This window comes from Schistocerca americana, chromosome 2 (genome assembly GCF_021461395.2).
Source record: "Schistocerca americana isolate TAMUIC-IGC-003095 chromosome 2, iqSchAmer2.1, whole genome shotgun sequence".
Lineage (NCBI taxonomy): Eukaryota > Metazoa > Arthropoda > Insecta > Orthoptera > Acrididae > Schistocerca > Schistocerca americana.
This window is the reverse complement of record NC_060120.1, coordinates 962,001,186-962,016,745: the sequence shown is the minus strand read 5'-3', so window position 1 is coordinate 962,016,745 and position 15,560 is coordinate 962,001,186. Positions and strand designations below refer to the sequence as shown.

At 41.6% G+C, this 15,560-nt stretch overlaps 1 protein-coding gene across 2 annotated transcripts in view; it reads right to left on the bottom strand.

Moving 5' to 3' along the window:
- The window catches only part of LOC124596201 (calpain-5-like), a 288,416-nt gene that overhangs the window by 162,366 nt on the left and 110,490 nt on the right, over positions 1–15,560 (bottom strand). For both annotated transcript variants that reach the window (XM_047135248.1, XM_047135246.1), the window contains exon 4: positions 12,934–13,142. In XM_047135248.1, the coding sequence (XP_046991204.1) occupies positions 12,934–13,142 (209 nt within the window). The remainder of the gene's footprint in view (positions 1–12,933; positions 13,143–15,560) is intronic.

Here is a 15,560-nt window from a genome sequence, read left to right as displayed (position 1 = left end):
TCACAAATAAACCTTTCAGCCATTAAGGCCATCGTCAACAATAGACACACACACACACACACACACACACACACACACACACACACACACACACACATCACACAAAACTGCAGTCAGTCTCAGGAAACTGAAACCACACTGCGAGCAGTATCGTCAGTTCCTGATGGGAGTGGCGACTGGGTGTGGGCATGGCCGAGGTGGGGTGGGGAGGGGGAGGGATGGTATGGTGAGGATGGCAGAGTGTGAAGTGCTGCAGGTTAGACAGAGGACAGGGGGCACGGGAGGGGGGGGCGTGGGGCAGGGGAAGTAGTGGAAAAGGAGAAAAGTAAAAAGACTGAGCGTAATGTTGGGATGACAGCTGTGTGGTGCTGCAGTGGGAATGGGTTGGAGTGGATGGTTGATGACAGTGACACTCCTTCTCTGCTATGTGGTGAGTAGCTACTTTCCTTTTCCTTTTCATAATATAATGAAATATTTTCATAAAACAATTCATCACCTGTGTCACTCCCTTAGGGGTGGAATTTTGAAAAATCCCTTCTTAAATTATGCCTACTGTATACGATTAACACCCTCTCCAAATTTCAAGTTTCTGTCCTTAGTTATTTGAGCTGGGCAATGACTAGTTAGTGAATCAGTCAGAACATTTTCTTTTAAATAGAGGCATATTTTATATCAATACAAAAGGTCAGTGACAGTTGTTGTAAATATTGAATTACATGACTGTAATTAGCTAGTTGATATATAAGCAACTTATTCCTTCAGAACGTATGCCTCCCCCCCCCTCCCCCCCCCCCCCCGCCCACCCGCTCTCTCTCTCTCTCTCTCTCTCTCTCTCTCTCTCTCTCTCTCTCTCTCTCTCTCTCAGGAGAGTCAAATTTTGATCCTTGATTTGGGTACTTGTGCCATTATCAAATGCCACAATTTTTGACCAGTCCAGTACCAAATCTTGCAGGATCCCGTATCTTATATTCTCCAATTCTCCATTTAATTTTACTGCAGTATGTCAATGTGACCATCAATTATGAAGGTAAGATTCCATCCATGTAAGACGAATGCCACTAATACCATAAAATGGAAGATTCCCATGTAGAATGTATTTCACACAAGCAAAAGGTTATGCAAAATCACAGAAAATAACAGTTTTTTTATATCTAACCATTTCTCGTATACTTTTGCTGGTTTTACAACAATATATTAATCTTGTATCCATTTTGATGTATGCTTTCATTGCAATGATTTCCACTGACATCTGACAGGTGCAAAACATTTGTTGACATTTCCTTGGGCCTTTCAGCTACCTTTCCTCATCTTGAAAGTTCATCATTTTTATTTGTCAAGCATCTTATGGTCTGATGCAAAAGTATTCTTTCAGGTACATGGATTTGTTTTGAAGGTATTATTTTGCTTTTCTAAATGTAACTACAGTAAAACCCTGTTTTTATGTTCCCACATTTTATGTTTTTCCTCTTTTTACAGTCATTGTTGTGGTCTCAACAGAAGTCCTATTCTCTCAGTACAATGCTTTCCCATCATTAACAATTCTGTTACAACCCTTCTCACATCTTAAGTTTTCTTTGGTGGTATCATGACCTTTAACACCGACTTTTATTCAGATTTCTGCAAAAAGAGCAATATATTCCTGCTCAAAGTCAGCCTGGGAACAAAGCAGAAAACTTAGATTGTACACAGAATTATTGATTATGTAATGTAGCATTAGCATGGTAAGCAAGAGTTTTTTTGGCAGTGGTTGGGTCATAGCTACTTGTATTATAGATTTTCAGTATTTCAAAAGATGGGAAAGTATGCTAAGTCACTGCCATAATGATAATCATGATCTGATGATAGTGACTAGTAGCAACCTTCCTTCTGCTCATTGTGTTGTATTAGAACATTAATTTAATTTCACCGTAATTTAGACAAATAAATACCCACTTTTGAAGATGGCTGTCTTTATAATTGGCTTTCATGAATTGTCATTACTTCTGTATGAAATACTCTAATCCATACTAGGCGTGCAATCTTAGGTGATACAACATGATATCAGATGTAAACATTCCTCCTCACACTGTTCCGTACCATGACGACAATTTCTGCCCTCTTTCTCACCCACCAACTTTTTTTGACACAACTGGAACTACAACCGAAACCTGCACATGTCTTTTTGCGTGTCACCGCTTTGTCACTGCCTTTGTGACTGATGCTTTGTATGCTGTGGAGAAACAGTAGACCTAATTACCATTAGAAAGAAACAAAAACATTTAACTATTGCAGTTTTTTTAAATAACCAAAATTTAAATTGTTTTAATTTCATATTTTGAACAATATAAAGAGAATGACAATAGCAGTAGTTTATTCATTTTGCGTGTTGTGTTTCCTATGATTTCCTGTATTTTACACTTACTTGCCTTTCACAGTTTTTGGGTCAGTCTGCTGGAAAGTGTAAGCAGTTTTATTGTATATTTACTCGGAAACTCTATCTTTCAGATGAATTTTCCCTTTTTTTTTTTTTTTTTTTAAAAAGGCCTACTAAAACCAGAGGAAAATATTGGGATAGGCCTGATACTGCTGGAAATCAATTACCTATTACCAGATGAATTCACAAGGAAACCCCACCACACGAAACATGACTGGGTGGGATGGGATGGTATGGTATGCATCGGCCACAACAATGTGTTAATAAAGTCCATCTCTCCTCAGTAGCTTATCAAGCTCTTTACTAGTACATTCTACTTTATGTTTCACCCAAGGAATGTCATAACACACAAAGACTGATTCTATATTCGCATTTGTGGAGAATATTCTCACTTATGTGCCTGATGCCATTCTCAACTGTATAACTAAAGGTTGAGGATCTATACTGTTGCCCAATCTCTTGATCATAATTACATGGCTGTCTTTGTAAAGATGTTTCCTCACAGAGCCTGAATCAAACATTACTTTGCTGACCCTGCAGTTTGCTTCAAATTACACGCTACTTGGTAATAATTACCCATTTAGTTATGTACCACTTCTGATGTTCCTCTCCCATTACTATTACCCAGCAATAAGAGCTGCTTCATCTTATAAACCCTTCGTTTTTAGCTTTAGTTTGCAGCTTATACACTGTGCTGTCAGACTCAATTTACTGGGTTGCCTGAATGCTTCCGTCCACATTCTCCGAAGCACTGAAGCTACTGCAGATATCTAGACTTTATCTATCAGAAGTCTAGACTTTATCTGCCAGAACTGCCGTTGGTGAGGCGTCTTGCTTGTCTCAGCGATACAGAGAGCCATACCATAGGTGCAACCCCGACGGAGAGGTATCTGTTGAGAGGCGAGACAAAAGTGTTGTTCCTGAAGAGGGGCAGCAGCCTTTTCAGTAGTTGCAGGGGCAACAGTACAGTTGATTGACTTATCTGGCCTTGTAACATTACCCAAAATGGCCTTGCTATGTTAGTACTGCAAACAGCTAAAAGCAATGGGAAACTACAACCATAATTTTTCCCGAGGGCATGCAGCGTTACTGAATGAGTAAATGATGATGGTGTCCTCTTGGATAAAATATTCCGGAGATCAAATGGTCCCCCATTCAGATCTCCGGGTGGGAACTACTCAGGAGGACATCATTATCAGGAGAAACAAAACTGACGTTCTACAGATCACAGGAATGTCAGATCCTTTAATCAGGCAGGTAGGTTAGAAAATTTAAAAAGGGAAATGGATAGGTTAAAGTTAAATATAGTGGGAATTAATGAAGTTTGGTGGCAGGAGGAACAACACTTCTGGTCAGGTGAATACAGGGTTATAAATACAAAATCAAATACAGGTAATGCAGGAGTAGGTTTAACAATGAATAAAGGAATGCTACAAGCTGAAAGCATTATTGTAGCCAAGATAGACACAAAGCCCTTGCCTACCACATGAGTACAAGTTTTATGCCAACTAGCTATGCAGATGAGACGATGAAGAGGTCAAACAAATGTATGATGAGACAAAAGAAATTATTCAGATAGTGAAGGGAGATGAAAATTTAAAAGTCATGGGGTATTGGAATTTGGTAGTAGGAAAAGGAAGAGAAGAAAAAGTAGAGGGTGAATATTGACTGGAGGTAAGGAACGAAAGAGTAAGCTGCCTGGTAGAATTTTGCACAGAGCATAACTTAATCATCGCTAACACTTAGTTTAAGGATCATGAAAGAGGGCTGTATATGTTGAAGAGACCTGGAGACACTGGAAGTTTTCTGAGTGACTATATAATAAGAGATTTAGGAAGCAGGTTTTAAATCGTAAGGTATTTTCAGGGGCAGATGTGGGCTGGGACTGCAATTTACTGGTTATGAACTGTAGATTAAAACTGAAGAAACTGCAAAAAGTTAGGAATTTAAGGAGATGGGATCTGGATAAACTGAAAGAACCAGAGGTTGTAGAGAGTTTCAGAGAGAGCATTAGGGAACAATTGACAAGAATGGGAGAAAGAAATATAGTAGAACAAGAATGGGTAGCTTTGAGAGATGAAACAGTGGAGGATCCAATAGGTAAAAGAAAGAGGGATAGCAGAAATCCTTGGGTAACAGAGGAGATAGTGAATTTAATTGATGAAAGGAGAAAATATAAAAATGCAGTAAATGAAGCAGGCAAAAAGGAATACAAACGTCTCAAAAATGAGATCGACAGGAAGTGCAAAATGGCTAAGCAGGGATTGCTAGAGGACAAATGTAAGGATGTAAGGCATATATCACTAGGGGTAAGATAGATAATGGCTACAGGAAAATTAGAGAGATCTTTGGAGAAAAGAGAACCATTCGTATGAATATCAAGAGCTCAGATGGAAAACCAGTTCTAAGCAAGGAAGGGAAAGCAGAAAGGTGGAAGGAGTATAAATAGGGTCTATACAAGGGTAATGTACTTGAGGGTAATATTATGGAAATGGGAGAGGACATAGATAAAGATGAAATGGGAGATATGATACTGCATGAAGAGTTTGACAGAGCACTGAAAGACCTAAGTCAAAACAAGGCCCCAGGAGTAGACAACATTCCATTAGAACTACTGATAGCCTTGGGAGAGCCAGCCCTGTCAAAACAACCATCTGGTGAGCAAGATGTATGACATAGGTGAAATATCCACAGACTTTAAGAAGAATATAATAATTCTAACCCCAAAGAAAGCAGGTGTTGACAGGTGTGAAAATCACCAAGTTATCAGTTTAATAAGTCACGGCTTCAAAATACCAACACGAATACTTTACAGACGAATGGAAAAACTATGGGAAGATCAGTTTGGATGCAGCAGAAATGTTGGAACATGTAAGGCAATACTGACCCTATGATTTATCTTAGAAGATAGATTAAGTAAAGGCAAAGCTATGTTTCTAGCATTTATAGACTTAGAGAAAGCCTTTGACAATGTTGATTTCAATACTCTCTTTCAAATTTTGAAGGTGGCAGGAGTAAAATACAGGTAGCAAAAAAAAATTTCAAATTATACAGAAACCAGATGGTAGCTGTAAGAGTCGAGGGGTATGAAAGGTAAGCAGTCATTGAGAAGAGAGTGAGACAGGGTTGTAGCCTATTCCCAATGTTATTCAATCTGTATATTGAGCAAGCAGTAAAGGAAACAAAAGAAAAATTTGGAGTAGGAATTAAAATCCAGGGAGAAGAAATAAAACTTTGAGATTTGCCGAAGACATTGCAATTTTGTCAGGGACAGCAAAGGACCTGGAAGAGCAGTTGAACAGAACGGTCAATGGCTTGAAAGGAGGATATAAAATGAACATCAACAAAAGCAAAATGAGGATAATGGAATGTAGTTGAATTAAATCTGATGATCCTGAGGGAATTAGATAACGAAGTGAGACACTTAAAGTAGTAAATGAGTTTTGTTATTTGGGGAGCAAAATAACTGATGATGGTCTAAGCAGAGAGGATATAAAATGTAGACTACCTATGGCAAAGAAAGCATTTCTGAAGAAGAGAAATTTGTTAACATCAAATATAAATTTAAGTGTCAGAAAGTATTTTCTGAAAGTATTTGTATGGAGTGCAGCCATGGATGGACGTGAAACATTGATGATAAGTAGTTTAGACATGAAGAGAGTAGAAGCTTCCGAAATGTAGTGCTACAGAAGAATGCTAAAAATCAGATGGGTAGCTCATGTAACTAATGAGAAGGTACTGAATAAAATAGGGGAGAAGAGGAATTTGTGGCACAACTTGACTATAAGAAAGCATCAATTGGTAGGACACACACTGAGACATCAAAGGATCACCAGTTTAGCATTGGAGGGTAGCGTGGATGGTAAAAATCATACAGGGTGCCCAAGAGATGAATACACTAAGCAGACTCAGAAGAACGTAGGTTGCAGTAGTTACTTGGAGATGAAGAAGCTTGCACAGTATAAAGTAGCATGGAGAGCAGTATCAAACAAGTCTCTGGATCAGAACTGTAGATTGCATGGATCTTTTCACTGACGTAATATGGCTTGAAATATAATCTCAATATAGTCCTAAAGGTACCGCTGCAAACTGCAGATTGGAATTATGATACCTCTTCCTTTGCAACTACCATGCCTGCTTGAAGTTCCAAGATTAGCTTGCCTTCTTTCAGAATCGTATAGTTACAGTGAAATCCTTCCATGAACCATGAATCTTGCCATATAGGGTGGCTTATGTGCCTCAGTGATACAGATAGTTGTAGCATAGGTGCAAATACACTGCAGGGGTATCTCTAGAGATCGGACTAGCATCCAATCCCTGTAGAGGGGCAACTGCCTTTTCATTAGTTGCAAGAGCAAGTCTGGATGTTTGGCTGATCAGACCTAGTCACATCAACAAATGTGGCACTGATACTTTTATACTGCAAACAGATGAAAACAAGGGAACCAACAGCTGTTAGATTTCTTGAGAACATACCGCTCTAATTTCTAGTTTAATGATGATGATATCCTTTTGGGTAAAATATTCCAAAGATAAAATAGCACACCATTCAGATTTCCAGGTAGGGACAACCCAAGAGGAATAGTAAGGTAGGGGTGGCGGACAGTGCAGTGCTGCTAGGCAGCAAGCAGGTACGGTGTGGAAAATGTAGGGCAGCAATGTGCAGTCAGGAGGTTAGACGGAAGACAGGGGAGAGATCAAGAGGGGGTAGTGGAAAAGGAGAGAAGTAAAAAGACTGGGTGCAATGGTGGAGTGAGGACTGTATAGTGCTGCAATGGGAACAGGGAGGCTGGATGGGTGAGGAAAATGACTAGCAAAGGTTGAGACCAGGAGGGTTACGGGAATGTAGGATATATTGCAGGAAAAGTTCCCACCTGTGCAATTCAGAAAAGCTGGTGTTGGTGGGAAGGATCCATATGGCACAGGCTGTGAAGCAGTCATTGAAATGAAGGATGTCATGTTTGGCAGTGTGCTCAGAACCAGGTGATCCACTTGTTTCTTGGCCACAGTTTGTAGGTTGCCATTCATGCGGACAGACAGCTTGTTGTTTGTCATACTCACATAGAATGCAGCACAGTCATTGCAGCTTAGCTTGCGGATCACATGACTGGTTTCACAGGTAGCCCTGCCTTTGATGGGATAGGTGATGTTCATGATTGGATTGGAGTCTGTGGTGGTCGGAGGCTCTATGGGACAGGACTTATGTCTAGGTCTACTAGAGGCATATGAGCCATGAGGTAAGGGGTTGGGAGCAAGGGTTGTGTAGGAATGTATGAGTATATTGTGCAAGATTGGCGGACAGTGGAATACCACTGTGGGAGGGGTGAGAATGATAGTGGGTAGGACATTTCTCATTTCAAGGGACGACGAGAGGTTGTCGAAACCTTTACGGAAAATGTACTCGTAATTGAGTTGCTCCAGTCCTGGGTGGTACTGAGTTATGAGAGGAATGCTCCTCTGTGGCCGGACGGTGGGAGACTGGAAAGGTAAGGCACAGGAAATTTGTGTTTGTACAAGGTTGGGAGGATAATTACAGTCTGTGAAGGCTTCAGCGAGACCATTGGTATATTTCGAGAGAGACTGCCCATCACTGCAGATGCGACAACCACAGGTGGCAAGTATGTACGGAAGGGACATTTTGGTATGTAACAGGTGGCAGCTATCAAAGTGGAAGTATTGCTGGTGGTAAGTAGGTTTGATGTGGAAGGAGGTACTGATGTAGCCATCTTTGAGGTGCAGGTCAACATCTATGAAGGTGGCTTGTTGGGTTGAGCAGCACTAGGTGAAGAAATGAGGGAGAAGTAGTTGACGTTCTGGAGGAATTTGGATAGTGTCTTCACCCTTGATCCGGATCACAAAGATGTCATCAATGAATTTTAAGCAGGTGAAGGTTTTAGGATTCTGGGTGTATAGGAAGGATTCCTCTAGATGGCCCATGAATAGGTTAGCATGGATGCTGCTGTGTGGGTGCCCACAGCCGTACCCTGGATTTGTTTGTAGGTAATGCCTTCAAAGGAGAAGTAATTTTGGGTAGTGATATACACTCCTGGAAATTGAAATAAGAACACCATGAATTCATTGTCCCAGGAAGGGGAAACTTTATTGACACATTCCTGGGGTCAGATACATCACATGATCACACTGACAGAACCACAGGCACATAGACACAGGCAACAGAGCACGCACAATGTCGGCAATAGTACAGTGTATATCCACCTTTCGCAGCAATGCAGGCTGCTATTCTCCCATGGAGACGATCGTAGAGATGCTGGATGTAGTCCTGTGGAACGGTTTGCCATGCCATTTCCACCTGGCGCCTCAGTTGGACCAGCGTTCGTGCTGGACGTGCAGACCGCGTGAGACGACGCTTCATCCAGTCCCAAACATGCTCAATGGGGGACAGATCCGGAGGTCTTGCTGGCCAGGTTAGATGACTTACACCTTCTAGAGCACGTTGGGTGGCACGGGATACATGCGGACGTGCATTGTCCTGTTGGAACAGCAAGTTCCCTTGCCGGTCTAGGAATGGTAGAACGATGGGTTCGATGATGGTTTAGATGTACCGTGCACTATTCAGTGTCCCCTCGACGATCACCAGTGGTGTACGGCCAGTGTAGGAGATCGCTTCCCACACCATGATGCCGGGTGTTGGCCCTGTGTGCCTCGGTCGTATGCAGTCCTGATTGTGGCGCTCACCTGCACGGCACCAAACACGCATACGACCATCATTGGCACCAAGGCAGAAGCGACTCTCATCGCTGAAGACGACACGTCTCCATTCGTCCCTCCATTCACGCCTGTCGCGACACCACTGGAGGCTGGCTGCACGATGTTGGGGCGTGAGCGGAAGACAGCCTAACGGTGTGCGGGACCGTAGCCCAGCTTCATGGAGACGGTTGCGAATGGTCCTCGCCGATACCCCAGGAGCAACAGTGTCCCTAATTTGCTGGGAAGTGGCGGTGCAGTCCCCTACGGCACTGCGTAGGGTCCTACGGTCTTGGCGTGCATCCGTGCGTCGCTGCGGTCCGGTCCCAGGTCGACGGGCACGTGCACCTTCCGCCGACCACTGGCGACAATATCGATGTACTGTGGAGACCTCACGCCCCACGTGTTGAGCAATTCGGCGGTACGTCCACCCGGCCTCCCGCATGCCCACTATACGCCCTTGCTCAAAGTCCGTCAACTGCACATACGGTTCACGTCCACGCTGTCGCGGCATGCTACCAGTGTTAAAGACTGCGATGGAGCTCCGTATGCCACGGCAAACTGGCTGACACTGACGGCGGCGGTGCACAAATGCTGCGCAGCTAGCGCCATTCGATGGCCAACACCGCGGTTCCTGGTGTGTCCGCTGTGCCGTGCGTGTGATCATTGCTTGTACAGCCCTCTCGCAGTGTCCGGAGCAAGTATGGTGGGTCTGACACACCGGTGTCAATGTGTTCTTTTTTCCATTTCCAGGAGTGTAGTTGGTCATGGCAACTAGGAAGGAGGTTTTGGTTTAGAATCCATTGGGTGTTGGGAAAGATGGTAGGGCCATTGGCATTAGGCATGTTAGTGTAAAGGGAGATGGCATTGATAGTGATGAGCAGGGCACCGTGTGGTAAAGGGACAGGAACTGTGGAGAATCAGTGGAGGAAATGATTGATATCTTTTACATAGGAGGGTAGGTTCCAGGTAATAGGCTGAAGGTGTTCGTCTAAGAGAGCAGAAATTCTCTCAGTGGGGGCATAGTAACCGGCCACAATGTGGCATCTTGGGTGGTTGGGTATATGAACTTTAGGAAGCATGTAAGAGATAGGAGTGCAGGGAGTGGTAGGGGTGAGCAAAGAGATGGACTCTGGGGAGAGGTTCTGGGATGAGCCTAAGGATTTGAGAAGTGACTGGAGAACCAAACTAACCTTACATCCAAAGAAAGCATCGCAGTCCTGATCCTGACCTTATAATCCTACCTGCTGACAAAGGCTCCACCACTGTTGTTTTGAACCACAAGGATTACCTGGCAGAAGGACTCTGCCAGCCATCAGATACATCCACGTACAAACCTTGAAACAGTGACCCCACTCCAGAAATCTGGCAGTGGTTCAGATTCATTTATGACATCTTTGCGATCTGGATCGAGGGTGAGGATACCCTTTCCACATTCCTCCAGAGCCTCAACTACTTCTCCCCCATTTGCTTCAGCTGGTATTTCTCAACTCAACAAGCCACCTTCCTAGATGTTTACCTCCACCTCAAAGATGGCTACATCAGGGCCTCCATTCATATCAGACCTATTAACCATCATCAATACTGCCACTCTGACAGCTGCCACCTGTTCCATACCAAAAAGTCCCTTCCACACAGCCTAGCCACCCCTGGTTGTCGCATCTGCAGTGATGACTGATCTCTCTCGAAATATACCGAGGGTCTCACTGAAGCCTTCACAGACTGTAATTATCCTCCCTACCTTGTACAAAAACAAATCTCCCGTGCTTCATTTTTCCAGCCTCTCACCACCTCTCCAAGTCCCCTCATCTGGCCACAGAGGAGTGTTGCCCCTCACAACTCAGTACCACCAAGGACGGGAGCAACTCAATGACATTCTCTGCCAGGGTTTCAACTACTTCTCATCATGCCCTCAAATGAGAAATGTCCTGCCCACTAATGTTCCCACCCCTCCCACAGTGGTATACCACCATCCACTGAACCTACACAATGTACTCGTGCATCCCTACACAACCCCTGCTCCCAATCCCTTGCCTCATGGCTCATACCCCCTGGCCTCAACCTTCACAAGTCATTGTCCTCACCCATCCAGCTTCCGCTACCGCATCTCCCCACCTTACCCCTGTACTCTGTCTAACCTCCTGTCTGCACACAGCTGCCCCACCCTCTCCACTACATCCCTGTGTGCTCCCTAGCAGCACTGCACTGTCCATCACCCCTACCCTACTATCCCTCTTCCTCCCCATCCCAGCCTCCTCCTTACCCCTATCCAGCCACCACTTCCATCATGCACTAGTGTTGCTGTTCACAGTGTGGCTACAGTTGCCTTAGACTGCTGTCGTGTGTGTGAGTTGCGTTTGCATGTGTCTCTCTGTCGGTTATTTTTGACAAAGGCCTTATGGGCCGAAAGCTTTATTTGGAACAGTCTTTCTGTTGTGCCTATCTGCGACTCATCATCTCTACTATATGGTGAGAAGCAACTTTCCTTTTCATAATATTGTTATAAACCTAACAAGGACATGCACGAAATTATGTCAGTGCGATCACATATTGGCTCAGCCAATTGTGACATTAGCCGTTATGTTCACTAATATTTCCTTCTAAATAACTCTCGAAATTGACAACAGAAGGCAGCACCTGTCAAGGGACAGACGGTGAGACATCCACACATTTTTCTTATATGAAATGAGTCCAGTTTCCAAACAATATGTGGCTCATGCTTCGAGAAAATTGCGCTGTGAGATATACTTGGGTGTGGTCTTTTGAACACAGCTACGTGGCCCGAGCTATGCTTTGGCTTGGTCTACAATGTGTTAGGGAATTTAGGATAACCAATGACAACAAATGTGGTTGGTTGGATGAAGCTCTGAACCACTGCTGTCCTGAATGTGAGTCCAGTGCATTATTGCTGTGCTGCCTCCTCAGCAGTGGTCCTTACATAAAGATGAGACCTATATTTAATGAGCTTACAACAAGACCTCCTTATGTGCTTCACCTCGTCAATAGTTCCTAAGTACTCCAATTGCTAATAAAGTAGTCATTAAACTTGATGTACACATTCTGTATGAAACTTACACATATGCATTGATTTACTTCAATCTCAATATAAAGTTCAGAATTTTGAATACAGGAAACTTTTCATTAAGAGAAGTCTGACAATACCAGCCACCATGCTTTGTGGCTTGTTGTTACCGTAAGCTCCTACTGTAAATCAACTTTATACTGCCCAGTGCTCTGGGAAGAATTCTTTAATATGTGCACCCAATCATATTTTAGAAAATGAATTAAATATAATTTTATCTAATTTTTTTTTAATGTAACTACATTTCTACTCTGCATGGTGGTTAGAGAAGCAACTTAAAGAACAACACTGAAACAAACACAACAATTTGTTCTGCTATTTTTGTTGTCTTATATGACTGTATTATACAGCGACACTATTATGAAAAGGATAGATTGCTACTCACCATACACAGGAGATGTCGAGTCACAGGCAGGCGCACAAAAAAGGCGGCTAAACATGTGAGCTTTCAGCCAAAAGGCCTTCTTGTGATGCAGACAATAGAAACACATTTACACAAGCACAACTTATACACTTGTGTGAATGTGTGTGTGCGTTGTGTACTTCAGAAGAATGCCTTCTGCCATAACTAATGACAGTTTACACAATTTCCCCTTCTGAGCTTTCTACTTTCAAACAGTGTACATTTTCTGAATTTTATCCTCCAAATTTTTCAATATAACAGTTTTCTCAATACTTTTCAAAGAACATATTTAAAGAAAATCATGAAGTGACAGAACTAACATGCACTTACTTTGCATATGCTTTTTCCATAAGTGGAATCCAGAATTCATTCTCCTTTGTTGAATGAGTGAATAATAAAGTACCATTCACAGTTGGAAGAAGATCATCTACAACAACATCTACCCATTCACCAAACCTCCAAAACTGAAAGTGAAATATTCCTGCATATTCATCTGTTTTGTTTGGGTTCCATTCTTGTTTTGAGTAATCTGGAACAACCTATGAGAACAATGATGTTAGATAAAGTGCTTCAGTTATTTTAGATTGTAATCTGGTATCTCTACAGAACAAACATATTAACTGAAGTACAAACAATGTAACAATTTAGCAGGAAATGGCTTCTAAATGATATTGGTGTACAGGTTGGCATTCTCCTATCCAGTCTGTTAGTTACAAAGATCAAGAAGAAAGCTTTGAATGGGATCATCACAATCAAAAGAAGACAATTCACTATTCACATGGCTGACAAAATACTTCAGCAATGCGCCATCAAGCTACTACCATCGTATTCTTCGCTGCAACTATCATAGATATCACTGGTGACATATGTTTGTAATAGCCTGCTGCTGCTTGCTCCATTCTCCCATACTGATTGGCTACTTTGGAGATGAAAGGTGCCCAATTAGCTTTGATAATGTGGTCCTGCTTCATCCACAACTTGCTTTTGTACAAGCACCATCTAGTCCTCTTACTTGAAGGCAACTGCCACAAATGAAAGTGGAGGAGAGGAGGTTTAAGATTTAACAACTCCTTGACATCAAGATCATAAGAGAATACGCACACGTCCAGAATGGCCAATGATCAGAACAAAACAGAGAATGGCTTTGTTTAATTAACCATGCTGGATTCATGTCAATTGATTTAATCAGTTGCAGTTATTGACTGGTGCCTTTTGGTATGCACACCAATTCTGTGTACCTCCTCTACACTTCATCACGATGTTAGTGGTTTGAAAATGGTCACATTTAACTGAAACCAGTTACCAGAGTAAATAAATATTAGTTGTGATATAGACTGAGTGTTTTCATTACATTACTTACAAAGACTGCAGTCATTCCAATATGACTGACTTCATGAAAAATTTTGAAGGGAATGTTCAATGGTAGCAGAGCTTCTTAAGGTAGTCTTGGTAGTACATTTATAGTGTGTGTCAGAACAGTCTTTAGAATCTATAGATTCCTAAGATGAAAATGTAGTGCATGCTACACCTGAATTTTTTATAGCATTTTTTGAAATACAAGGCTTAATGCACCATTTATGTTTTATTATTCAATACATACGTGATTTAATGTACTGATGAGTTTGAAAAATGACAAGAATTGAAATAATTCACAAATTCAGCATGAGTTATTAGTTTTGCTGAGAACAATTATATTTAAAAAAGTGTATGATTTGTGATTTATGATTTATGCAAATGCCATTATTTTGATTTAAAAACAGGAGGAAGAGGATACTGTAACTATTAGCAAACATGTTTGGTAGGCAAGTGCAATATATGAAATTAAATGTAGCAATCAACTAAATTTTACTTACATTTAATTCGTACATAATATTCCCCCCCTCCCCAAACAGCGTTAAAATGAAAGACAACACCAGTGTTAAAATGGAAGTTTTATATAATCATACTGGATAATGGATTTGCATCTACCCTTAATATTAATTAAAGCTACATATTGATGATTTAGTTACTTTTAGTACCGAGTGCAGTCCAAGTGTAAGCCTGTTTTCTAATGTGGACATTCAAAGCATGTTTCTGATCAACTTCAAATTTGAAAATGATCTTTCTCCATGGCTACTTCTGACTATAAGTGATAAGTACTTTCTGAGAATGACCTTGACATTAGGAAAACAATCTCTGACCTTTTCTGATCACTACTTTTTTTAATGGAGGATATAATACATCCACTTTTCCTGAGCAATTATTTTTTTCATTTTTCACATTATTATTTTGACATTCATGATAAAAACTCTATGTTAAATGGTTAATGTCCTATCCAATTATTTAACAAGGGCGCAACACAACAATCTGATTTTTGTAATTTCTTGTATTTATGGTACCTACGTGAAGTTCAGGGCTCAAATATCAATCTGCCAAAGCACATGATGCAATTCTAAAAAATTCTCCAGGAGGTTGACTTTTGAAGTTTTCTGGATGTATTTAACTAACTAAAATTAGGAGATTTTTATGGTGGGACATATGCCTATGTGAAAGAATGCTTGCCTGCCATGTGGGCAGCCCAGGTTTAATTTCCAGCTGAGGCAGAATTTTTAAACAACAGTGCATCTTCTACAAGCATTTCCATGAAGCACAAAATACACACAAATCAATGAAAATAATCAATTTTTGAAAATATAATGTAAATGGATAGATAAAAAATCTACTCACCAAGTGGTGGCAAGAGAATGCACATACAAAAAGTCATATACCAGAAGTTATGCAAACACTGTTTGCCCTTTTAAATCGGCATGACGACCACCAAGTTATCAGTTAGGATGAATTGGCATAGGCATAGACTTAATACTGGCAGCACATACTACCCTGTTGTGGGCATGTTCTACAACATGACAGTTATGACCTTAGTGACAGTTTCACCACACATGCCATCTTGATTCTTCTCCCACAGTCACCAGTTTCTC